The 26,630-nt window shown below is 33.7% G+C and overlaps 1 protein-coding gene across 1 annotated transcript in view; it reads left to right on the top strand.

Moving 5' to 3' along the window:
• Positions 1 to 26,630, top strand: part of IPO11 (importin 11) — a 197,354-nt gene that overhangs the window by 112,000 nt on the left and 58,724 nt on the right. The window contains exons 16-20 of the mRNA XM_019661540.1: positions 5,009 to 5,085; positions 10,257 to 10,336; positions 10,743 to 10,823; positions 22,679 to 22,774; positions 23,343 to 23,456. Coding sequence (XP_019517085.1) covers positions 5,009 to 5,085; positions 10,257 to 10,336; positions 10,743 to 10,823; positions 22,679 to 22,774; positions 23,343 to 23,456 — 448 coding nt within the window. The remainder of the gene's footprint in view (positions 1 to 5,008; positions 5,086 to 10,256; positions 10,337 to 10,742; positions 10,824 to 22,678; positions 22,775 to 23,342; positions 23,457 to 26,630) is intronic.

The raw sequence follows: 26,630 nt of genomic DNA, 5'->3' as shown, positions 1-26,630 counted from the left end.
TTTCAGGTGTACATAATATTCAACATTTATATACCTAAAGAAGTGATCACTGTAAGTCCAGCAACCATCTGCCACAGTACCATGCTATCACAATATTATTGACTGTACTCCCCGTGATGTACATTACATCTCCACGACTTACTTGTTTTATATCTGGACATTTGAACCTATTATTACCCTTCACCAATCCCCTCCTTCCCCCTTTTGAATTTTTCAATTACAGTTGACATTCAGTATTATTTTATATTACTTCTAGGTGTATAGCATCGTGGTTAGACATTTATATAATTTAAGAAGTGATCCCCTGACTAGTCTAGTACCCACATGGCACTATACATAGTTATTACCATATTATTGACTATATTCCCTATGCTTTACTTTATATCTCCATGACTTTTTTAACTACCAGTTTGTACTTCTTAATTCCTTCACCTTTTCACCCTGTTTTTAACCCCCTCCCATCTATCACCTTGATAAATCTGTTGCCCATCTAACACTATACATAGTTATTACAATATTATTGACTATATTCCTTATGCTGTACTTTACATACCTCTGACAACTTTGTAACTACCAATTTGTACTTCTTAATGCCTTTCCCTTTTTCACCCACTCCCCAAGTCCCCTCCTACCTTTTCTTTTTAAATGCTAAAACATTTAAAGTTGTGAATATGTTTTGGAGTGTAGCTGCCTATTTCCCTTAATTCTTGATATACTCGTATATAATCTATTTTTTATTTTGGTGGTAGCATTACAATTTTTTAATGACTTCTTTGAGCCAACATTTATTTTTTGCTGATATTAAAGTATATGATTCAGGTCTGGATTTATTGCAGTGTAAATACAACATGTCACTTGTACAAATTTTAAAACTTAATATGAATTTTAATTATTATCGGCTTTGTTTTCGAATATATTTAAAAAAATAGTAATGATGGTATTAAAGATGCAGACTCTTATATATCTATCATTTTTAACTGTATTTTGCTTTTTCATCTTGACACAAATTTATTAAAGTATCCCATTCATTTTTCTTTGTGTCAGTGCCCCTTCTTTATTTCTCCCATTTTTGATCTGTAATTTTAAAAAAATACTATTCACTGCAAAAAATTTTGATACTTTGTATATTGTTAAAAGATTTATTAGTAAAATATAGTATTTCAAATTTAAAATATTTTCATGAAGTATCATGTGATGTAATATATGTATGGAGTGATTAATTTTCTACCTTTCATTCTTTTGCATTTAAATTTTATCTGATATTAATGTCATATGGTTTATTTTGTTTAGATTTGACTTAACTATCTTTGTTCATCTTTTACATTTTAGCCTTTCTTTTTGAAATTTAGTTATGTCGTCTACAGAGAGCAAATTTTTATATTTTAACCTAACCAAAGGTGCTTTACTTCAAAAGAATTTTAATGCTCTTTTATTTGTTGAATTGACATGTCCATCTTTTTACATTATGCTTTCTCTTTTCTATGTTTTTGTGTAAGGGTAACATTAAATTTTATATTTCTCTAGTCAAAGATGTTGGTACATAGAGATTTGTCTATTCATCAAAATAGTAACTTTTCCCTTTCCTTGATGGTAAAGAATTTAGTGCTTTGATTTTGTTTGCTTCACTTCCTCTCTTTTCGAAGTCATTTGTTTAATCTGGAGTTACATACCATGCCATTTTATTTTTAAATAGCTTAAATTCTTCAAGACTTTTTTCTTCTTTTTAATTACCTGATTTATACCTTGGAAACTAACGTAGGAAGTGAGAGTGATAACAACCTGAATGGCTGTTTTACTAAAGTAATGACAGGTGGGAAGGAAAGAACACGCTTCAGGTAGATCTTGATCTGGACCCATTTGACAAAGAGTTTTTAACGTCTTCTGGAATTTAAAATATGCCCTTCGTTTTTTTTTTTTTCTCATGGAAATCCCATGAGTTTTTCTTGTGGTTTCATGGTTGTTTTAAAGGTGAATAGGATAAATATTTTATCTTTCCTGAAATTTTATTCTTTAACAGTTAAATCAAATCTTGTCATTGCTGATTGGTGTAAGGTGTCTAGAGATGCCATTGCTTGTGGACTTGGGAAGTGCTTCATTTTGTGGGTGGCTGGCTCACCCTGTATCCCTCCCCCTCTGATTTTGGCATTTAAAACTTGCGAAGTAGTTCATACTCACAGATACAAAATAATACGGAGCTTGTATTAATTGTAATTATTTATCACTTACATATAATGAAAACCATTTTCCATACCTGGGTAGAGAAACGGAACAGTGAGAATGTCTGTGAAGCTCATGCTGTGGCATGTTTGTTGAATTCCCCTGCTTCCATGTCGGGGAGAGCCCAGTGAACCCACATTTTGTTTTCATTCCATGGTTTTCCTTCTTGTGTTTTAATGTTTTAAAAATTACGTGTGTACCTCTAAACAGTGTATTTTAACTTTATGTAAATTGTATTTTATGTGTTCTAAGTTGCTTTTTTGGCTCCCTGTTTTGAGATTTATCCATATTGATGAGTTTAATGCTGTGACCGTAAGAGAATTCATTCACTCGTTTGGCATTTTGTTTGATTTTCAAATAATGTGACTCTGAACATTCTTTTACATGACTCCTAGTACAAATGAATGAGACCTTATCCACTATATGCATTCATGCCTAGAAGTGGAAATTGCTTGGTCATAAGTATACACATATACACATATTCAACTTTACCAGATAATAATTATTTTCCAAAGTCATTATACCAACCTGACAACTTCTATTAGCATTGTTCTGTAACTTTGCCAATACATGATACATCAGATGGAAAATTCTGATAATCTTTCGGGCGTAAAATTGTCCCTTGTTTTGTTAAAATTTATATTTTCTTGCTTACTCATCAAATTTGGTATATTTTTATTAGTTTTTTTTATAGCCCAAGTTTATTGCCAACTTTTGTGTCTTCTATGAAATGTTTGTTCTTGTGTTCTGTCCATTTTTCTCTTATTGACTTCTTTTGGATGTTATTGCTTTGGATACTATATGTCAGTTATATATATATTGCAAATGATCTTTTCCCAGTGTGTTACTTACATTTTAACTTTTTAGGCCTTTTTTGATACATAGTAATTATTAATTTAATGTAGTTATATTTGAATGTCTTTTTATTTAATGTTTCTCTAACCTAAAGCCATAAAAAATGTCTTCCTGACATCTTGTAATGTCAAGTTTTACCCTTCTCATGTGAGTCTTGGAATTAATTTCTGTATTTTCTATGAGGTAGAGACCCAGTCTCACCACCAAATACTGAGTAGTTTACCTTGCCTTACGGACTCTTGGAGCCTTCCTGTCATAGGCAAAAAGGTCTGTTTGTTGTGTTTTCTATTCTGTTTATGATATTAATTAAAGTGGTTTTATAGTAAGTCATATCTGGTAAAGCAAGTATATTCTCTTACGCCTCATACTTTTTTGTTTTCTCAAGAAATTTTTTGTTCTTGGTCATTTGCCTTCCATATAATTTTAGAATTAGCCTCCTAATTTCCAGGAAGAGCACTGTAGGGATTTGAATTGAAGTTTTATTGATTCTGTATAACAATTTAGAGAGAACTGACATCTTTATGATGCTAGATTTTTGTATCTCTGACTCTATTAACATCATCATTTAAATCTTAAGTATTTGTTTCGATGTATAGAAATTCAGGTGATTTTGGTACAGATGGTCTCTGACTTAACAATGGTTCAACTTTACATTGTGCAAAAAGGTTTCAGTAGAAACCGTGCTTCAAATTTTGATCTTTTCCTGGGCAATATGCAGTACGATACATTCTCATGATGATGGACATTGGCTTACGAGGGTAGGCAACTGATACTTTATAGTGTACTGTGTTGTCAGCATTTTGGAATATTGGGTTTTGTGTTTTCACATCTCATGTTTACAAAATGCCTATCTGTGTCTCCTGCTTCTGGTGACAAGAGGAAGGCAATTATAGTATACTGATTGATGTCTTCAGCAACCTTGCGAACTCTCTTAGTAATTTGAATAATTTGTTTATGAATTCTTTCCCCCTCTCTTGTCTGTCAGTCATATGTTTTGTGAATAAGGACTTTATTTTTTCTCCCCTACCCTTGTATCTTTTAGTAATTTACTTAGCATATCATGTTAGAGACCCTCCATACATACACTCAATCGATGTGACAGTAGATAAGATATTAGAGGATTTGTTTGAGGCATGTTTCTGTTTTTCCAGAGAACAGTTCCCACAATATCATCACTAGGTGTGTTTTCTGAGTGTTCGGTAGGTGCTTTCTTATCAGGTAAAGGAAGTTCTTTCTATTTATAATCAGATGAGAGCTTTTATAGTGAATGTTAAATATTGAATAGGATTCCTAACCCCGCCCCCACCCCCTTTTCTTGCAGCTATTGTGACAGTCATGTTTTTTCTTCTTTAACTTCTTTGGGGCAGCGGGGAGTTGATGAGGTAAACCAACTGCACATTTCCGTGATAAACCACAACCCACATATATATTTATTTTTTATACATTGATTGTTTCAGATTGCTAATATTGTGAGACTGACTTGTTCATATTTATTTTTAAAGTTCAACTTATTAAACATTTAGCATAGTTGTTTTACTAATTAATTAGTCCAGTGTCTCATTGAAGGGACACATCAGTTACATGTGATAGAAGACTAGATCAAGAAAATGAAAACAGTGAAATAATTTTTATCTCTCCTTGACCAATCCATAATAATCATGCTTTTGCTATCATCATAACTTTACATGTTTTAGTATGTAATTACTTTCCTTACTATTTTTGCTATGTATGTAGAAATAATATTGCATGATTTATAGATAGGTTATTAATTTTGATGAATTTGGTCATTTTTTTCTAGAAAGATGATTTCATAACTTTTTATATTGTTTATTTTTATTTATTTCTTTAGATGGGATAGTTTTTTTTATATTTAAGTTTTATTATTAATTGCTTTAATGGTTACAGAAAGTGATTTAATCTTCCCTCCCTTCCCCAGGTTAGTGACTTTGGAAAACAGTCCATGTATCACACCAGAGTTACTTCGTATATTTCAGAATATGTCACCACTTCTTGGTATGTATTAAAGCATAAACTTGATGTTTTTTTAATGCAGCCATAATTTTGGGCATTATAGGTGACTTTCAATTGTACCTTCTGTTTTTACTAGTATCCCTGATATTGACAAGTATGTTGAATAGTGTTTCATTCGTTGCTAGATTTTTTTTCTCTATAACTTTCAAGAATCATTTTAGCTTATTAAAGAGCAAATGCTAAATTTACTAAATTACTAAATAAAAACAAAAAATGTTCTTAGGAAACTATTTACAAATTAAGTTTGAACTTTGGTAAAATTTCTGTTTGATAGAAGTTCTATATAGCATTTAAAAGATTATATTGTAAAACTGCTTCTATATACCATGGTTTTATCCAGCTCTTTTTTACAAAGTCATTTTGTGCTATCAGTTTTTCACAAATGCACTTTGTGCCTATTTCTGACTTAGCTAAGGAACTACAATGTGAACCACATATAAAGATTAATAAATATTAGGAAAACATACTATTGTTTGTTGAAGTGATAACTTACATATGAGCTGTGAAATCGCGAAGCTTAATGTTTTTGAAGCAAAGTTTTTGGTGCATGAAACCAGAGAGCAGGACACTGCCAGGAGGAGCCCTCAGTCCCTTTTAGCGGCCTTGGCTGAGATCTAATTAGATTCTTTTTTTGCCAATGTGAACATGTATCCTGATGATAATCGATAATAGAAAATTAATATTTTTATTCACAAGTATGTAATATTCTTAAATTTAAAAAATGATTTTGTTCATAGAGTTGTTTTGTGAGGTATTTTACCAGTGCCGATTCACATTTCAACAGATGGAATGTTTAAGAATTTTATACAGTGCTATTTACTGGTCCTTGGATTCTTTTTTACAACACTACCATTTAAAAAATGATTTATTTTTAAAATGTAAAAAATATTTGTTTTTTCCATTCAGAGTCCCCATTCTTTAAGACTCATCCATGAAGCATCTTTAATTCCCAGGCCAGTTCTTAACCATCGCGCCACTCGGCCGGCCGAGAAGCATCTTTAATTCCTTCATTAGAACTTTGGGTATACTAGCTCAATAGTTTAATATTGTCAAGAGAGGGTGTTTATGTAGGAAAATGCTAGGAAAAAAGGCATACTTATTTTGGCGATCTCTGAAGATTGTTTTTCTGAGAACTTATTTGTAGTGAGCAGTTTTATTAGAGTCTGAAATACTGCTGAGATATAATGATGTACTAGAGGAGTAGACTCACTCTGAGACTGTCAACAAATGTGGACTAAACCAAAATTATAACTGGTTTAAAAATATCTCTCCTCACTTGCTGGATGACCATGGTGTCTAGATAATTGAATTAGTCCTTCACATTTTTCTAGTCTTCTATCCCATTCTTTAGAATAGACGCAATCTCAATAACACCAAAATACCATCTTGTTTTCTAATGAAGAACTCTTTGCTGTTTATCATCAAGAATTCCCATAACATTATGGAAAAAATTCCCAAAGATGAAGACAGTGATGATAGATCACTTATTGCTAGAAAAAGTTTTGTCTGTCTTTAAGACATCGTAGAGAAAGAGCATAGGGAATGTCCCTTCACTTCACCTTCCTGTGGTGAAAGCCTTTTAGTTCTGTTCTAGCTAATGTGGAGAGCACATACAGTTGCCACTCTGGGTAATCCACAGCGTTTCTTTATACTTGACCTAAGAATGGAAACCTCAACCCAGACCCATGATCAACTTTGTCATGAACAGGATTCAGCCACTTTCACATATGGTGACTTTGGACAGTGGTTCCACATCACCTTTGTGTTCCCTCCTCAAATTCAGCATGCCTGGCCTTTACACAGTGCAGTAGGAGAGAGGAAGGAGAGGCATAATCACAAAGCAGATGACTAACCCTGCTCTAACCTTATAACACTATTTTAATGCAGGTTTTATTAATAGGTACTGTAGTACAGTTCTACCATAGAAAGCTTTGTAGTTGATACATAGTACTTATCAGTCAAAAAGGACTTTTATATGTTTAGAATAACGCCTAGCACGTAGCAAGCACTATTTAAGTGTTTTGCAATTATATTTATTACTACTATTACTGTTAACATTGCTGCAATTTTAAAAGAAAAAGTGCCCAACCACTGGCTCTGTAGGATTTGTTACTTAACTGAGTAAGAACTAGTGAAATTTCATCCTTGTGATCATTGATATTTGATTTGAGCTTTTCTAATTTTCAAAGATTTTAAAAATTCTATATTTTGTAGTTTCATTGAGTATATTATTGTTTGTTGAAGTAATACTTATATGTGAGGTGTGAAATCATGAAGCTTAATGTTTTCGAAGCTAAGTTTTTGGCACATGAAACCAGAGATGTCTAACTTAATGATTTTTAGAATATGTTAATTAAATGTGAATAAATCCAAGGCTAAAATTCATTTTATGTTCTTTTCCCTAAATGTAAGTACAACTGGAGATACTTTAAGTAGAACCGGAGGCTGTAACTATTGGGTTGTCGGAAAAGTCATGACGCATTTTTGCAACGAAAAACAGAAAAAATACGTCATGACTTTTCCAACAACTTAAAAGTAATTCTAATAATTTGGTTCTAAAATCCCATAAACGATTTTATACTGTTAATTTACTTAGATCTCATTACTTAAAGGATAAACATCTGACTGGCTCTTGTCCATGTTGTTGAAAATGCCAAACTAATATTCCTTGACCATTAAAATTTTTTTGCCGGTAACTTCCTATCTAATTTGGAAGGGATTTTTTTCCCACCTGTTTTCGTGATGATCTCACACATTTTAGCCTTTATATTTTATCATATTTGAAATGGAATAAACTATTACAGTTGCATTTCCAAATATAAATATTAACTAGCACTGTTAAACAAAAATAGATTCCCTATTGAACTTCTATAGCATAATTCAGTAATTCTTTGTCCTCTTAAAAGAAACTTAACAGAATAAATAAAATATAACACTTGAAAGTACAAATTGAAAATAGGAGCAAAAGAATAGAGAAAAAGTGTTGTATAAATTATAATTTGACTAATAGACATAAACCACATATGCACATAGCATATAATTAGGTACTTGGATGGGCTGCAAATTTGCCTCAAACCTCTCTCTTAGTCTGTGAAAGAAACACTTGATCACTTAAATGAGGGGTTTTCAGTCTGGACGCTGTTGACATTTTGAGCCAGTTAATTCTTTGTTGTGAGGGGCTATCCAGTGCATTGCAGAAAGCTTAATAATATTAAGTATCCTAGCCTCAACCTACTAGATGCCTGTTTTAATAACCAAAGTTTCCAGACATTGCAAGATATCCCCTAGAGGGAAAAATTGCCCTGGTTGAGAACATTTGACTTTAATTATTCACAGGTCTGCAAATAAATGTAGATCTATTACAAAGTCTGATACTAAGACCAGACAATAATTTTTCTTCAAAATGTCACTAGGAGCTCTTGGATTTAATGAACAGCGTTCAATATACCTCAACACAGGTAAATTTATAAATATTAGGGGCATATTTAATATCAGTATTTGATATTTTCTGATGATAGCATGCCCTTGAAATTTAGTAAAAGCTATCTGTGGCGTGATGGAGGCATGGAGAACAGTATGAAATAGACTAATCACTTGAGTATTTGCTTATATAGATTGATCCAGGAATAGTTCTAAAAATATCTGCAAGAAGATATGGACGCTATGGTTTTTAAGATGAGTGTGTGTTAAATATTGTTTTCTTCATCATAGAGCTTGATAAAATTTCAGATGATGATGATTTAGAAACTATATTTCCTGACATGCCTGGAATGTTCTAGGCCTGCCTAGCCATTCTAACTTCACACTTAAACATAGACCCATTTGCCTTATTTTTCACAGGGGTTGCCAGTCTGCTGTTTAATGTTGATCTGTTCAGCAGTGACAGGACTTTCTTCTTGAGGAGAAAAAAACATAATGTGAATTTTTCATAAGGATGGCTTTATTATAAAGGCCTACACTTTTATCCTTAGATTTTTATCTTACTTTTGTTGTAAAAAATAATTAGATAACAGCCTTTATTTCTTTTTATTTCTTCCATTACCATGGTAACAAGTTGATCAGACCTTATCCCTTCCACATCATCATTCTAAATTAATCTGTTAAATCCTAAAGTTTAGGAACTCTAATGTCTTTAAAATACATTTTGAGCTAGAGGTAGGGTTGTTATTTTCTTATGAAACTATATGGGAAGTTCTCTCTAAATAGAATGTCTTCTTACTTTGCTAGAATATGAGCTAGATAACCCATATGCTATTCTTCAGGGCCTAGGCTAATATTTTGACAGAAAAAAAATTTTAATCTGTCTTATTGCAAGTGAATAGAATTTCTAAATATTAGCAATAAATAATGGCACTGTTTAAATATATATAGATGATATTTTGGGGTCATGTTTTGATCTGTATAAATATATATATACATATATATACAGACACACACATTCTGTATTCTATTGTATTATTATTGTATGTGATAAGACTTGTAAAATACTGTGTGAACTTTGGTCATATTCAATTTTAACAGTAGTTTTCTACTTTGCACTTGAAAAAGAATAGCTGAAAACAATATCATTTTCCTTTGTTGTTCTGTTAATCACTTTTTTAAGAACTTTTTTTTTTTTAATGTGTAGGTTTTTATAGGGGAGCAGATTTGCAGAACAAAGCCCAATGATTGAGAATATCTAAACACAGTGTGATTTTTTGGACTATAACAGGGACCCTTCATAAGTAGGGTGGCATATTCAGTGCCAGCACAGTGGACACTCAGTAAATGCTTATTGAGTGAACCCATTGAAGCAGATGTCAAAATATGATGGTAAATGATTCATTTGCATGTTGTTTGCCACGTTAACACTAGAAATTTAGTTTGATTTGAAAGGTTGGGCCAAATGGTTATGTAGTCTTTTCTGAAAGGAAAAAGAAAGGAGCTTAAATTCTTTTCTAAATTGTTTTAATTAGCTGGAGTTATATGGGAAAGCATTAAGTTATGGATTGATGCCAGTTTTTAGATGAATATCTATATACTGTTATTCTGAATACCACTCAGAAAAAATTTGTAAAGAAGGATTGTTAACTTTTAAATAAATCACTTTATTTAAACTGATTTTGAACAATGAATTAGTTTGCCCTTTTTTAAAAAAAATATTATTTTGGCAGAACTAAGTTCAGAAAGTCTCAGAACCTGCTTTAAGATCATCAATGGTTATATCTTTTTATCATCAACAGAATTTTTACAGGTATGTTGTTGTAGTTTTTGCGTTGTAAAATTTATATAGTTATTATTCTGATTGTATTTGAAGTCAGGAGGTACCTTTTCCAAATGTAAATGATTCATCTATGTTACTTTAAATTGGGGGGACACTTTATGAGCATTGGCCACCTGCAGGGCAGATGTGATGCAGTCCCATGAATTATGTTTTTTAACACAAAATATGTTATGAATAAATATAGCCTCATATTTCTATAAAAATCAGTATAGCAATAAGCTGTATTATTTCCTAAATTTTTCTAAAGAGTTCTAGTTGGAACTTAGTATATAATTCTCAAATAGATTATTATAATGAGTCCCAAATTGAATTTTACGTGGTTTTTGATATTGCAGATATATTCATATGTATATTTTGACTTCTGATTGAATTTCAGACATACGCAGTAGGTCTGTGTCAGTCCTTTTGTGAGCTGCTAAATGAAATTACTACAGAAGGTCAAGTTCAAGTGCTCAAGGTATTGTCATCTTTTAAATGATTATTGCTGTAAGTTTTCCATCCATATTTTGTGAAATTGCACCTTCATTTGGATTTGGTTAATTGGCAAGAAAGAGAAGAGTAATTTAATTCTAGACAGTATTTTCTTTTATCAGTGTTCACTTGGTCCAATGCCTGGACCAGTGGTCTTAAATTTGAATGTGCATACACGTGAGGATGTTATAATTCAGATTCCTTATTTCTAAGAAGGTTCCCCTCATCCTGAGACCTTACTTTGTATAGTAAGCCTTTAAAAACTTTTATAAAGTATCCAAAGGCTGATGACATTTGATACTTCTCATCCCTCCAGTTTGTTAGCCTGCTTTTGGGATAAAATTTTCCCATTATATATAATATTTGGTACTTTTAATTTTGGTTGGCTATCGAAGTCAGGTACCAAATTTGTGTGGATTGAGTATAAGTAAGAACCAATGTCAAATCATTATGTTGTACACCTGAAACTAATGTAAGGCTATATATCAGTTATACCTCAATTACAAAAAAGCAAAGGAAAAACCAACCAACTAAACTCTGAGTTTATCTTTGTTAAGCATTATATCTTTACATATTCAAGACAGATATTATCTTTATATATTATATATAATTTGGTGTAATTAAGAATTAACAGGCTTTGAGTTGTACATTATCTTAATTGATATTTATAAATAGTATCAATTAAATGCATATATTTACATATAAATATAAGTGTATATATATTAAAATATATCTTTACATGTATATTTTGTGTATATACATACACATATATACGTACATATATATGCTTTGTGTATGGACTTTGCAAGAGCATGTAGCTGTTAAAGTATTCCTTTTTTTGTTTCTAATTTCTTAGCTATGTTCTAAGTGAAATGTGAGAGCTGCTTAAGTGAAGTGTTACTGTCACACATAACACAGTGCCATTTATTGTGTGAAAATTATGACATTGCTTTAGATCCTGAAAACTATTTGATTTCCTCCCAGTGAAATGAAAAGTATTTGCCCAAAGAAGTTCATTGTAAGAAGTGTATTTAACTAATCACAATAATGTAGTAGCAATCTAAAGTATATTTGGGGGACTAACTGGGTAAAAGTTTGTTCAGATGGTAGTTTTTTTTCTTATTAAGCAATATGATAGCTATTGTACATCTAATAAAAGCAATCATCAGTTTGAACTTATTGAAGAATTATAATATTTTATGTGCTATTCTTCAGACATTTATTATATACACATATGTACATACAAAACTCCTGGTATCTGTGTTAATATGCATGTTAATTTGACTCAAATTGGTTGCATTTGGTATCATCGCTGATTATTCAGTCATTCACTGTGTAGGGCAGGGGTCAAGAAACTATGTAAAGGACCACATAGTAAATGTTTTAGGCTCTGTGGGACGTACAGTTTTTGTTTTTTTGTTTGTTTGTTTTAAGATTTTTATTGGGGAATTGGAGGGATGGGAACAGTGCTGGGGAATTGGGGGAAGGGAACAGACAAGTTGCTGTCCTTTTGTTCTTCAGTCTAGTTGTGGAGGACGTTGCTTCACTGGCCCAAGTTGGCACCATCATTGCGCTCTTCCCGGGCGAGGCAGATCAGTCGCCGGCTTCTGGATGGCCACTCACTGCGGCTGCTGGCCGCTCACGCTGGCTGCTGGCTACATACGGTAGCCCATGGCAACCCACTGCCGGAGACTCACGGCAGCCCAGCTCCAGGTTGAGCTGTTGTTCAGCATCTTAGCTGTAGAGGGCAGTGTCACTGGCCCTCATATGTGGGATCCGAACCGGGGCCTTCTGGTGTCCCAAGCCAGTTCTTAACCATCACGCCACTCGGCTGGCCCGGGACGTACAGTTTTTGTCTCAACTATTTATATCTGCTGTTGTAGATTGAAAGCAGTCATAGATGATAAGTAAATGAATGAGTGTGGCTGTATTCCAATAATGCTTTATTTGTAAGATTATGCAGTTGGTCGGATTTGGTCCATGGGCATAGTTTTGCCAACCCCTGGTATTGGTATTCAGTGCTTTTTCTATTAGGCATAGAATAGGAAAACCACAGTTTCTGCTCTTAAGTAATTCATTCTTTTGGAGTGGGGGAGGCAAGTGAACAACTAGTCAGTATTTAGTGTTAAGTAACTTGTGGTGTCAGCTGAAGTTGAACTTGAAGCTTCTGGTGGTTGCCAGCAGTCTTTGGCTTCCTTGGCTTGTACATGCATCACTTCAATCTCTGCCTCCATTGTCACATGGCATTCTCCTTGTATCTCTGTTTTCTTTTTCTTTTTTCTTTTTTTAAGATTTTCATCGGGGATCTAGGGGATGGGAACAGCACTGGGGAATTGGGGGAAGGGGAACAGACAAGTTGCTGTCCTTTTGTTCTTCAGTCTAGTTGTGGAGGACGCCGCTCCACTGGCCGAAGCTGGCACCACCATTACGCTCCTCCCAGGCGAGGCAGATCAGTCGCTGGCCTCTGGACGGCCGGCCACATATGTTAGCCATGGCAACCCACTGCAACAGGGGCTGCAGACTCAGGGCAGCCCAGCTCCAGGTCGAGCTGCTCTTCAGCATCTTAGCTGCAGAGGGCAGTGTCACTGGCCCTCATATGTGGGATCCGAACCGGGGCCCTCTGGCGTCCCACGCCAGCCCCCAACCAACCCGCCACTCGGTCGGCCCTCTGTTTTCTTTCAAGGGCACAAGTCATCATGGATTATGGGCTTAACTTTATTTTAATTACACCTGCAAAGATCCTATTTCCAAATAAGTTCACATTCACAGGTACCTGGGATTAGGATTTAACATACTTTTCTGGGGGACACAGTTCAATCCATAACAAGAGCTTACTATTAAAAAGTAAAAAGATGGTTTCTGTGTGTAGAGAGGTAATGAGGAGAACCTGATCTGAGTAGATTTTGTACATGAAAGTGACCCAGTAGAAGGGAAGATGGTTCCAGATGACGCAAGGGGTTGGGATTTCAAATCAAGCGTATGCGAGATTAGCGTGGAAAGGGGTAAGAGTTTGTTTCCTGAGTTGGCAAGAATGGCAGTCATTGATGCTAGCTGTAGATATACTGTTAGGTGAAGAATACAGGTAACTAGCATACAACCTGGTGTTTTCAGTCAAAAAGGATGCAAGGTTGTCAGAACTGCCTGATGCCTGTCAGCATGAGACAGAGGTATACCTGCACTTACTTGGGGGTTGGGGGTGAGTATTATTCATCTCAGTGTTCATTCTTAAGTGAGTTATATCTTACTGATGTTTAAGTTGATATTTAAGGATGATTTAGTTATATTAGTATGTCAGACGCCTGAAGAGAATTGTAAGGTAGAAAGGCTTTTAATAAGAGTTGAAATAAAAAGTTCTTTGGATAATTCTGATGTTTTTTAGAAAGTCCATTTATAAAACCTATTACAGTCTTTAGCGCACTCTCTGATTTTTGCTGTTTTATATTTGAAATCACAATAGAAACATATAACATTGTAAACTAAAAAGAGGGCAAATGGCATGAAAATATGGCAGAACTCTTTGGTTTTAATTGTATACGTTCTTCAGTTTCTGTTATAGAGTATCTGGCAAAGGCTGAGAACTTAATTAAGCCACTGTGACCAAGAAGCACGTGGGCTTTGAAGGGGGAGTATCAGGAGTCTGTGTTTGTTGAGACTGGATACTTGAGGCCTGGCCTACTGCCAAATGTCTATCAATCCTCACTGGTAGTAATTTCAAAGTACTTTAGCTCTAAAGCTTAGGAGTAACATTGTAATTTTGGTTAAACATTGTAACATTTGTAACGTTATAATTGACTTGTTTATTAAAATGTTTTTGTGAATTTTTATTGCATTTATGCCCTTACCAAACTGATGTAGTGGCAATATGTAATTATATAGAGGAACTTCATCTGCCTAACACAGTCTTAGCTTCATCTTTTGCTTTGATGATAATTTCTTCTCAGGAAGTAGAGGAGATAACAAGGAATTGACTCTTAATTCTAACTATTTGAGGAAAAACTGATCGGCAATGTAGAAGAAATTTGAGAGAAAATTGCCGTCATTTTGATGTTGTCTTTATAGATTTTCAGTGTGGTTTTTTGTATCTTTCTCCCCTACTAGACCGTAAGCCTTTCTGTGATCCTGAGTTTAGTAAATATGTTGTTCTTTTTTTCTCTGAGTACGTATAATGTAAGTAACTTGGAAGCTTGGGAATCCATAATTCTTATGTTAAGGATTGCACAATGATTATCAGTACATCCAGTAGAAATGCCAGCTGAAATATACAAACAGTGCATTTGGAATTTTATTCTCTCTTTGACGTGCACCTTGGTTTGCATACCTACCTGTGCTACTTATATAGTTTTTCAGTACATTCTGGGCTTAAATTCTCTCATTTGTTATATAAGGGGTTGTACTACATGATTTTTAATAATCTGTAACTATGTATTATCTGAAATCCTCTATGTTAAATTATAGTCTATACATTCCAAGTGATGAAGGGGGTGTTTCTTATGTTTAAACATCTCCTAGAAAAAAAAAAAGAATTTAAAAGTGTTTTTTTCTTCTGTTTTTTTGCAATATTATTATTAAGTAATTGTTGAAAGACAACTTTTTTTGAGTCAAGTGGCACGGCATGGGCATTGTGAAATTCATTTGAAAAAGGAGCCAAGTTTTTAGGATATGCCCTAAGGAGAAAATTTACTTTCTTCTTACTGTTTTTTAAAAATTATATTCTTGCAAAATAATTCGAGGCAGTACAGCATAGCTAGTAACACTCTGGACTGAAGCAAAATTGCTGCGGTTAGAATATTGGCTCTGCTACTTCACAGCTATGCGAGGTGAACAAGTTTATCTCTGCTCCTCACTTTCCAGCTGTAAAATGGGGATGAAAACTTTACCTACTTCTAGGGTGAGGTGAGGATTACATGAATTTATGTGTATGGAGCACTTGGCGTAAAACAGGTTACGACACTTGTAAGGCCAAATAATTTATTTGGTTGCTAAGGTCTTTGGCCGAAAGAAAAATAAAACAAACCAAGTTATTCTGTCTATTCCTTTGAAAGTTTCTTCTAAATAAATGTTTATTTGAACTAAAAAATGCATTTGTTAAGTTTCTTTAAAACTACGTAAGTGATATATTTACACAATGATAGAGCTTTATTCTTGTATCAAGAACTATATATCTCAGCCGGCTCTTTAAAATTAATTGTATTTAATTCTTTCTTGCTTTTCAGAATAACAGTCTTTAAAAAAATTTTATTATGGAAAATTTCAAGTTTATATAATGCACAACATTATTCTTACAATTTTACTAGAAAAAAATTGATTTGCTTCTTTTCCCTTTGAAGTGAAAGAAGGTAATATAATTATTTGTCCCTCGGTTGTACCTAATATTTTTTTGATTGAACGACTCAGCAGAAATCAGTTGTCATCCAAATATATATTAAAACATTTGTAACATTTAATGTAAGTTACAGATTAAATCAATTTGTAAATATGCCAATAGGAGATCATTTATAGGATATAAATACTTGAAATAAGATTTGGTAATGTAACAACATGTATTTAAGACTTTTTTTTATATAAACATTGATATTGTCAAACCTGTATATTTGATTTGAAATCTCAAAACTGTATTTTATTATTTATTAAATAGACATTCAATACTAGGAATATAATTATGAATAAATTTATGTTTTTTATATGAAGGGTTATTTTAGGACAGTGGTGCTTTTATGCTTGTACTTGAAAGCTGAGATAACTCTAAAAATTTTTTGGCATTTTCCTATTCTCAGAGTTCCAGTAAATATAATAATAGTTTTTAATATTAGCTCATTATTTTCATTTTTAATACATCCCAGATACTGTTTCTTAATATAGTATTCTATATAACATTTTAATATACTTTTGATTAAATGTCACTTATACTAATTTCTGACAGCATCTGGAAGTAACTTCTTTGTGCTTTGAAGCAGAAAATTACAATGTTATGAAAATTGGATAGAGAGACAAGTATGCCTATTTTAGGAGCAAATGGTTAAGGACAAAAATAGGCTTTACTGTATTCTGTGACTCAGAATAAGTTATATAGATGAATACAATTATATTCTAAAAATACCCAATTTGAATTGTTAAATTTAAAAAAATTTTAAATTTGTCTATATGTACACATTCAACTTTGAGTTTAAAAATTCTCTTTTTTATCATAGTCTTATCAAGAAGTAGTGAGCCAGATTGCTTTCATTCTTTGTGATAAGGTTTATTTAAGGTTGTACAAATATTTTTTAGGTACAGTTTATTCTATAATAATAGCTAATACTGGTATTTACTATATGCTACACGTTTCTAAGCACATAACAGAGTCCGCGTAATCTTCACATAAAGCTATGATGATAGTACTGTCTTTTCCCCAGTTTCAACAGATGAGAAATTAAATCACAAAACCATAAATACCTTGTCCAAGGTCACACAGCTAGTAAGTATTGGACCATGATATAAACATAGGCATCCTGACTTAAGGATTTATGCTCTTAACCACTTTGTACTGGAGTGTAAGCCTAAATCAATAAAATTGGTTGAGTATATGGCATAAAAATAAAAGCCTGCGTTTTTGACAGGGATTTTAAAAACAGAGTCTGTTCCAGGAATATTCAGAAAAGGGATCAATTAAAACTGAAGTGCAGAAGATCAGTTTGTAATAGCAACATGCATGATTGAATGATTATTCAGCCACACAGAGGAATACTATGCAGCTTAAAAAGGAGCAAAGACAATGGCTATATAGAGTTTTAAAATGATTTTGAAACTATAAGCAAAGAACGGCATCTAGAGTTGCTTGTAGTTAAAGAGTGCAGCGTAAGATAACAATGGAAAAATACTCAAACTAATAAAAGTGGTTATGTGGGGAGGGGGAAGAGGGAGAGAGGATGGAAGCTAGATTTTTCAGGATGTGTATCAGTTTTGTACTTTTGGTTTTGGAGTCATGTGGATGTTCTGCATGACTTAAAATAAATTAAAAGCAATTCCTAAAGATAAAAAAACAAGCTGAAACGTTTGAATATTATTATGTAGAAGTGTAGAATCTGAGAATATTTCGAGTAATTTTAATATATAGTATTTCACATGTATATCCCTGGTGGGATATAACATTAGAATACAAATAAATACAAGGAAATTATAAATTGCATTCAGCTGTATTATTATTGTTGTAATAGTAATTTTGGTATTGTTATTTTGAAACCATATATATATGTATATATAAATAAATACATTTATTTATATAATAGAAGCAAATAAGGTTATTAGAATTTGGCCTTTTTCAATATAAGAGAAGAAAGATGGAAATATAAAATCAAAGTTATGTAAAATTATATAATTTTTTATTGGTTTGGTGAATTTATGGTATATGCTTTTTAGAAAGAGAAGTTTCCTGATGCTATCTAAGCAAAGACCTAAAAGCAGTTTAAATCAACTGGCAAGGAGCACCCCAGGGCCTAGATTGTGCTCTGTAAATATTGTGTCTTGCTGGTTGACTCCAGGGCACAGGCAAGGGATACACAAAAGAACCTGGGAAGCTCTGTGCCAGAGGCAAGAGAAGCTTGGATTCTGTCAAAGGTGCAGGAATTAACTTGAAGGTGCTCCCACTGGCTAATGATAGGACAGTTTGAGCATCCAAACAAAACTAAACTAAGTGGATCAAATAAAACACAGCAAACATGCTAAAATCCCTGAGAATGGAATGATGCTTGCCAAGAAGAGTGAGTTATGATTTAAATTCTGTTAACCTCTGTAAATCGCCTTACTTGTATCTACCTTGTTTCCCCGAAAATAAGACCTAGCCAGAAAATAAGCTGTAGCATGATTTTAGGTGCCAAAATGTGGCACCCTGGCATACTGAATATTTTAAGCTGAAGGAGTTTGTGGAAAAGGCATCTTTCTCCCTGCAAGAGGTCATAAAACCTCATGTGAGGGGTGCGTGCCCTGCATATCCTGGAGCAGTCAAGCTACCTATGGCTTATTCCCCTGCGAGGTCTTATTTTTGAGGAAACACAGTCTCTATTGCTTTAGTTGTCGTTAGTGTTATTTCCTTCTTGGAGTTGTTTGGCAATCTGGATGTACATGCATTTCACTTAAAATATACAGAATCGTTTATTACCACGGAAATCATGGATACATTTTTCAAAATTTTATTTAGAAGTGAAACTATGCTGCTGATCAAAATATTCAGTAGGATTTTGATCATTATCGAAGAACCTTCCTCACTATAGAAATAATTGTAATTTGAACTCCGGCTTTTTTTTCATTGAAATTTATTGGGCTGACAATGGTTAGTAGAATTACATAGGTTTTAAGTGTACAATTCTTTAGTACATCATCTATATATCACGTTATATGTTCACCACCCAGAATCAGTTCTCCTTTCATCACCATATGTTTGACCCTCTTGACCCTCATCTACCAGTACCTACTTATACTCTAGCTAGTAACTACTAAACTGTTGTCTGTGTCTATGAGTTTTTGTTTCCTTATTTGTTTGTCTTGTTCCTTTGTTGCTTTCAGTTTTATATCCCACAAATGAATGAAGTCATATGGTTCTTGACTTTTTCTGTCTGATTTATTTTGCTTAGCATAATAATCTCAAGGTCCATCCATGTTGTCGCAGTGGAAACTGCCATAAGAAAAGATGAAATACTGCCATTTGTGAACTCTGGCTTCTAAGTCACAACTTCAGCATCTTCCTTGGAAAGTGGCTGTATAGTGTTATGTGTGTGAAAATATAGGACCATTTTATGTGGATTTCCCATAGGTACCTCAAGTTCAACATGTCCAAAACCAAACGTCATTGTTATTAATGGCACCATAATTTATACCCATTGACCAAACATGAAAACTAGGAGTAATCCCAGACTTTTCACCTTTGGTCAACAGTTCTGTTTGTTTTCTATTTATCAGTTCTACTTCTTGAAATGTCTCTTGATCTTTTTCCACAACCCCTGCCTCCAGAGTCTGATAATGCATTTTCTTGCATAATCTTTCAGAAACAATCTTATCTTTCCTAGCTATGGTTCCTAACCTTTTTGAATACAAAGACTCCATTTTAGCCCTGAAATATTGTGGATCCTTTGTGCAATAGTAACTATACCTTTATATATAAAGAAAACGCAGTGATGGAGAGCTGGTTAGTGGGTTAGTATTGAACGAACTTATATTTTAAATGTCATAGTGATCTAAATATGTGATTATTTCTTTTCTGCCCAAACTTTTGTAATCCGTGGAGTTAACGTTTTCTGATGTAAATTTTTATGTGCACTAAATTCTCTGCAAGTTGTCTGTGCCCAATATGTTCAGACATATTGACCCATCAGGTATTTTATTTAATTTTCTCGAAGTCTTCCAGAGCCATGCTGACTCCGTCTCAGTGCTCCTCCTCCCCAAGCTTGTAGCTTGTTTTTCTTGTTCCTAGTGTCCTGAAACTTTACAATGATGTGCCTGATGTAGGTATATTTTAACTAATTATATTAGCACCGCCGGGTCCTTTTATTCTGGAAATTCTTTCTTGTAGACCCTTTAAAGAAAATACAGGGCCGGCCGAGTGGCTCAGTTGGTTAAGAGCTCGCTTGGGAGCACCAGCTCTGAGCAGCAGGGCCGTGGTTCGGATCCCACATTAAGGGCCAGTGACGCTGCGCCCTCTACAGCTAAGATGATGAACAGCTCGACCTGGAGCTGGGCTGCTGTGAGTTGCTGGCGATGGCATAGGCTGCAGAGGAGCTGCAGCGGAGCTGCAGTGGGCTGCAGTGAGCTACGTGAGTGGCTGGCAGCCAGCGTGAGCAGCCGGCAGCCAGCGAGAGCTGCCGTGAGCCGCTGTGAGTGGCCGACCAATGACCGGCAACCGATTGCCTCACCCGGGAAGAGCGCAATGATCCTACCGACATGGGCCAGTGAAGCGATGTCCTCTACAACTAGACTAAAGAACAAAACAGCAATTTGTCTACCTGTCTGTTCTCCTTCCCTGATTCCCCAATGCTGTTCCCCTCCAATTCCCCAATAAAAAATTAAAAAAAAAATCTTTAAAAAAGAAAATACATCCTTCTCCTGGGGTCGGGGAAGGCCAATTGCTCAGATTTGCAAATTTGGGAATTTCTGGAAATCTGTTTCTTAAATAGGCTTTCAGTCAGTCTTATTTTTAGCTTTTCCTTTACTCTCCTTTACAAAGGTATATTGTGCTAATCTCTGTTTCTTGGTGGGGACAGAGAGGGAGAAATATGATGTAAATCGAGTTGCTTCTCAGCTTTCTCCATTGCAACCTTAGGCTTCAATTTCTCTGATCTGATTAAGTCAGTTACCCCTTGAAGTTCTTCGTATCTTCTATATTCATCTCTCGTTTTCTTTATCCCTTTGAAATTATGTCCTCTTCCCTTTAAAGTCCTTCTACTATAATTTTAGTGGGGTTTCAGGAGACATTGAAGTTAAATTTGTATCTAAACATCAGCAGATGGCCTTACATTCATAGATAAAATAGAATTTTTCTGGTGACATCTACCTCTGAGACTGTCTCAGTCCATTACCTTATCGACATCCCCACCTTTATTCCAAATGCCTTACCATCTCTATTCCAAATCCAATTTTTTAACAAAATAAGCTTTATTGAGGTCAGATTTAATTATGTTCTGAATCGCATCTCCTGTTGCTTTTAATCAGGAACTGTGATCTTTTATTATATTCTATATCTCTTAGTAGATAGTATAGTGTTTGACCCACAGTGAAAGGTTTTATATTTTTAAACTTTGGACATCCCCTTTACTTCTTGCTCACAATTAGAAAGCATCATTCCTGGGTACTGTTTGCTTACCTTGAGAATGTTTCGAAATGCATGGAAGTGTATTTGATTGTCATCGTGATTGGAGCATGCTATTGGCATATAGTGACTAGAGACTGGAGATACTAAAAGCCCCATGTTGCATGGAATAGTCTGCATGGTAAACACTTGTCCCACTTGGAATGCCAATAGTCAATCTTGAGAAACATTGTTTGAAGTTTTAAGAGAAACCTGGCTCTACCTTGAGACTGGTACTTGCCCACAATTCTCTCACATGGTATCTGTTTTCATTCCTACTCCTTGAGCAGTGGGGCTGGAAGTGTGTAAGATCCTTCTTGGTCCTCATTGCTGCTTCCTGACCACTGCCTTCCTCACTTCCTAAAACATAAAATAAAAAATAAACAGAAAGTCACACACCCCACTTTGAATTTTATGGTATCTTTGTTATAGAGGGAACCCATCTTAATCATATAAAAGTAATTTACATTTCATGATTTTCACCTGTAACAATCAATGCTCATGGTTAATAATCTATATTATATTATAAAGGAAATAAAATCATTTTTCACTTAGTGAATATACAGGATATATGCAACATGCCCTTTTCTGTCCAATTTTTTAATAAATTTAAATGTAGATTTATTTTTGGACATTGTGTACAGTTGTTACTAACTTTTCCTTTCACTATTAAAAGCCAATACTTCTGAAATGCCTTTTGCTGCCTCTATTAGTGCAACACTTTCTAAGGGTTATTTGTTTAAAATGCAGACATAAGAATTACATTAACATGATACCTACATTATCAGTATGTGATTAATTACAGTTCTATGTAAGGTGTATAGCTGTGCCTAAATATTATATACTTTATATCAAATTGCACTGTTTAGTGGATTGTGTTGTAAAAGTGAATATCGAATACCTCATATAGTTACTTGTATCTCAGATTTGGTATGGAATATTTAATACATTGTTTTCTTTACCTGTGTTTTGCCTGAAGCAATGACTTGCATTATTAAGTATTACCAGTGTGTCTTTCTGGATTTTAGGTTGTGGAAAATGCCCTTAAAGTGAACCCAGTATTAGGCCCGCAAATGTTTCAGCCGATTCTACCCTGTGTTTTCAGAGGTATTATAGAAGGGGAGGTAAGATTTTTCTTAAGCTTCTAAGGACAGTATTGGACTCTAGGGTTCTATAATAGTTTTATTCTCCTTCTCACTGGAAAATTATGTCTTCATTGTTAGATATAAAAGGAAAGATTTTTAAAATATTTGACTATTTTGAAGTAAATTAAGTAAATTTCAGGTAGCCATACAGCTTTGCTTTTTTAGTGGTCCACATGGGAAAGTGTTGATTTCCTCTGATATATCATCTCTTTGATATAGCCTGTGTATTCATTCACTGAGATTTGAAGGAGAGAAATGGGAAAAAAATAGGGCTAGTTTTGTTACGTACTGAATATATAAAAACACCAATTATGTTCTAAGTCTAGCTCTTAAATAGATCCATGTAACTATGTAAGTTAGGAGCATTTAAAGTAACATAAAAATGCTGTTGGCAAAATTCTTTCTCTGTTCTTCTCTATTACAGAAGCAGCATGAAAGAGAATATTGCTATTTCATGTCTCTACTGTTACTGTGTCAGTGATTGTTTATAATTGTTGACACTCGTCCTGTAATGCAGTTTTCCACATGCTGTATTTTATTTGTGCAGAGGTATCCTGTAGTGATGTCGACATATCTTGGCGTCATGGGTCGGGTCCTGCTGCAAAACACCAGTTTCTTCTCCTCACTCCTTACTGAGATGGCACATAAATTTAATCAGGAGGTAAGAATTAGTTCACTGACATCGAAGGAGGTCTTTATTCAGATAAAGATGGGAAATAATTTGGTGAAATAATGATTTTATAAAAGTCTATGGTATTTAAATTTTTATATTTTAAACTTTTAATAACTTACATTGTACAAGGTGTATGACATATACATATACACATATATAAATACATATGTGTGCACATATGCACATGTACATATATACTTTTGTGTGTTATAGGTTATTCTAGCATAATTTACCTATGACTTTTACCCATCAACTTTCCTTGGTTCTTTTGTCAAAAATAAATTGACCAGTTTATAAATTGACCAGTTTATGTGTGCATCTGTTTTTCAGCTCCATTTCATTGATATACATGTTTATTTTTATGCTATCACACTTTCCGGGTTAGTATAGCATTATTATAGGTCTTGAAATCAGATAGTATATATCCTCCAACTTTGTTCTTGTATAAAATAAGTTTGGCTATTCTAGATCCATTACATTTCTATATCAGTATTAGAATTGGACTGCCAACTTTTACCAAAAGAAAAAAACCTCAAAAAACCTGCTGGGATATTGAATGAGTTTATGTTGATTTTATCGATTAATTTAGGGAGAATTTTAATCTTAGCAATATCAAATCTTTGTATCCATAAACATGGATATACATTTAGTGAGATTTTTTTTTTTAGTGTTCTCAAGCAATGTTTTGTAGTTTTCATTGTACATATCTTGCATGTATTTCGTTAAATTTATCCTAGATATTTCTAGGTTTTAATGCTATTATAAATGGTGTTTTGAGAATTTCAGTTACCAGTTGTTCACTGGTAATGAAAAGAAATGAAAATTGATTTTTGTATATTGAACAAGTAGACCAAAAAGATAACATTTAGAGAGAAGAAAGATCATCATTTACCTAAACATTTTATTCTACTTCTGCAGGAGTTATATGCTATAAAATTATTCTTATAGAAGACATATTTATAAGTTACGTTCTTTAAAGTTATAACAGAGTGGTGGAACCAGTTGGAAATAAAGTTCTTTCTTTCTATAGTAGATATTTATTTAATTGGTATCAGCATGATCAGTTTGTATCTGTACCTGCCTGGGTAGAACTTGACGAACATTATCAAAGTAAAGAAACCCCATCAACTTTTAATTATATTTTTAAGAAATACCTTGATTTTAGAAATTAATTCTCTGAAAATAATGCCTAATTTTTTTGTAGCTTCATGATTTGCTATAAATGATCATCAACATTTGTTCCTGTTGTCCTGTTTCTATTTTTCAAACTTAATGACTATTTACTTCAGAGCAACCAAGTTGAATTTTTAATGTATACATATGATTTTATCATTTCCTTGTTTCAAATCTCTTCAGTGTCTTTCTTACACTTAGGATTAAGTTCAAACTCTCTAATGTAGGTTTGCCTACAAAGGCCCACCGTAATATGGTTTTTCTATACTTTAGCCTTATCTCTTAGCCTCCTTTTAGAATTCCATGATCCAGCCATTCACTGCTCAGAACATTTTTCAGTTTCTTGGAAACACCTTTCTCCCTGCGTCAGAGTCCTTGCATACAGGCTGTTATCCCTCTCCCCTAGAACACTCCCTCCCAATCCCTCACCATTCCTTCAGTTGATTCCTAATCAGTTTTGATTCTACCTTAAAAATAAACTCCTGGGTAATTTTGCCCCAGGCCACAAAGCTTCAGTTAGATCTGTTTCAGGTATTCTAGAATATTGGAAACTATGCGTTTATCAGGGAAATTTGCTCCTTAGCTCTGTCCCTGCTTACATATTCCCAGGGTCAGCCTACTATAGCCTCTGGGTCAGATCCAGCCTGCTGATTGTGTCTGTAAAGCCTATGAGTTAAGAATGGTTTTTACAATTTTTTAATATTTGAAAAAATAAAAATAATAGTATTATTTTGTGACACGTGAAAGTTATATGAATTTTTATATTGGAATACATTCATGCCCATTTGTTTGCATATTATTTATGGCTGATTTGGGGAATTGAATAGTTGCAACTGAAACCATATGACCCACAAAGCTTTAGATATTTACTATTTGGTCCTTTACAGAAAAAAGTTGCTGACCCCTCATATTCTCTTTGCTTGTTAAATTAAAGTCCCCACAAACTCACTGTTGTTAAATATTTTTATAATAAAGGAAATAAATGTAAGTTATAAAAAAATAAGATTATAGAGATATCTCTTTGCTATTGCATCGTTTCATCCAGATATATTACTATAGCTTCAGTTGTATATATTGCATTTTAATGATAACTTGGTATTTGCTTTTATAATGATGCTAATTTGTTTTTCAAATCTTGCTTTCTCGATATTAATTACAGTAAGACTATAGGACAACTGTACCAGTTGATTCCAAACTAAATATGAATTGAAGACGCTCTGGTATAAATCAGAAGTTACCCAACTGTCTTGGTTTGTGGTGTTTTTAATGTGTTAATAATATTTTCAAAGTGCTCCTATGCCAAAAGAAATATAAGTATCTAACAGTTCCTTTTTTTAAGTAGTTAGTTCCAAACAACTTAATGTGTATTTATGTCCTAATAACTTAATAGCTATTGAAAAATAATACACAAAAGCCTAAAGAAAGAATAACACCTTTATTTCATTCTTGAATAAACACAGTTAAACTGTCTAATGGACTATGAATGCCTACTGGGCACTACCCCACATTTTCAAACCTTGGAATCAGACTGGACACCTCCACCGTCATTTTCTGCTCTGTTGGATATGGGGGAAGGACTTTGCAGAGATGAGGCATTTGAAAAGAGAGTAATGTTAAAACTGGGAACTATCTTGAACTAGTAGTTCTTACAGTATCTGACGTCTCTGTTTCAATTTTAAATATTCTGTAAGTTCACTGTGGCATCTTAGGATACAGCACACAGTTTTGGGAACTCAACTATAAAGGGTTGTCTTGAACTAATAAGTGTTTTCTTGACTTTTTAGTATTTTATAAAATGTGTGGAAGCATTTCTGAAAAAAATGTAGAAGTAAAAAAGTAGAAAAGTGTGGGAACTTAAGGTTGATTTGATGTTACCAAATCCATGAGGTAGAGATTTTGATATTAAATGCATTTTTAAAAAGTGCTAAAAGTGGAGAAGTGTTTATAAGTAGACCCTGAGATCCACTTTCAATTTACATAATCAGCACA

Source organism: Hipposideros armiger, unplaced genomic scaffold (assembly GCF_001890085.2).
Source record: "Hipposideros armiger isolate ML-2016 unplaced genomic scaffold, ASM189008v1 scaffold_352, whole genome shotgun sequence".
In the NCBI taxonomy this organism is placed as follows: Eukaryota; Metazoa; Chordata; class Mammalia; order Chiroptera; family Hipposideridae; genus Hipposideros; species Hipposideros armiger.
This window is presented reverse-complemented; position numbering and strand designations above follow the sequence as displayed.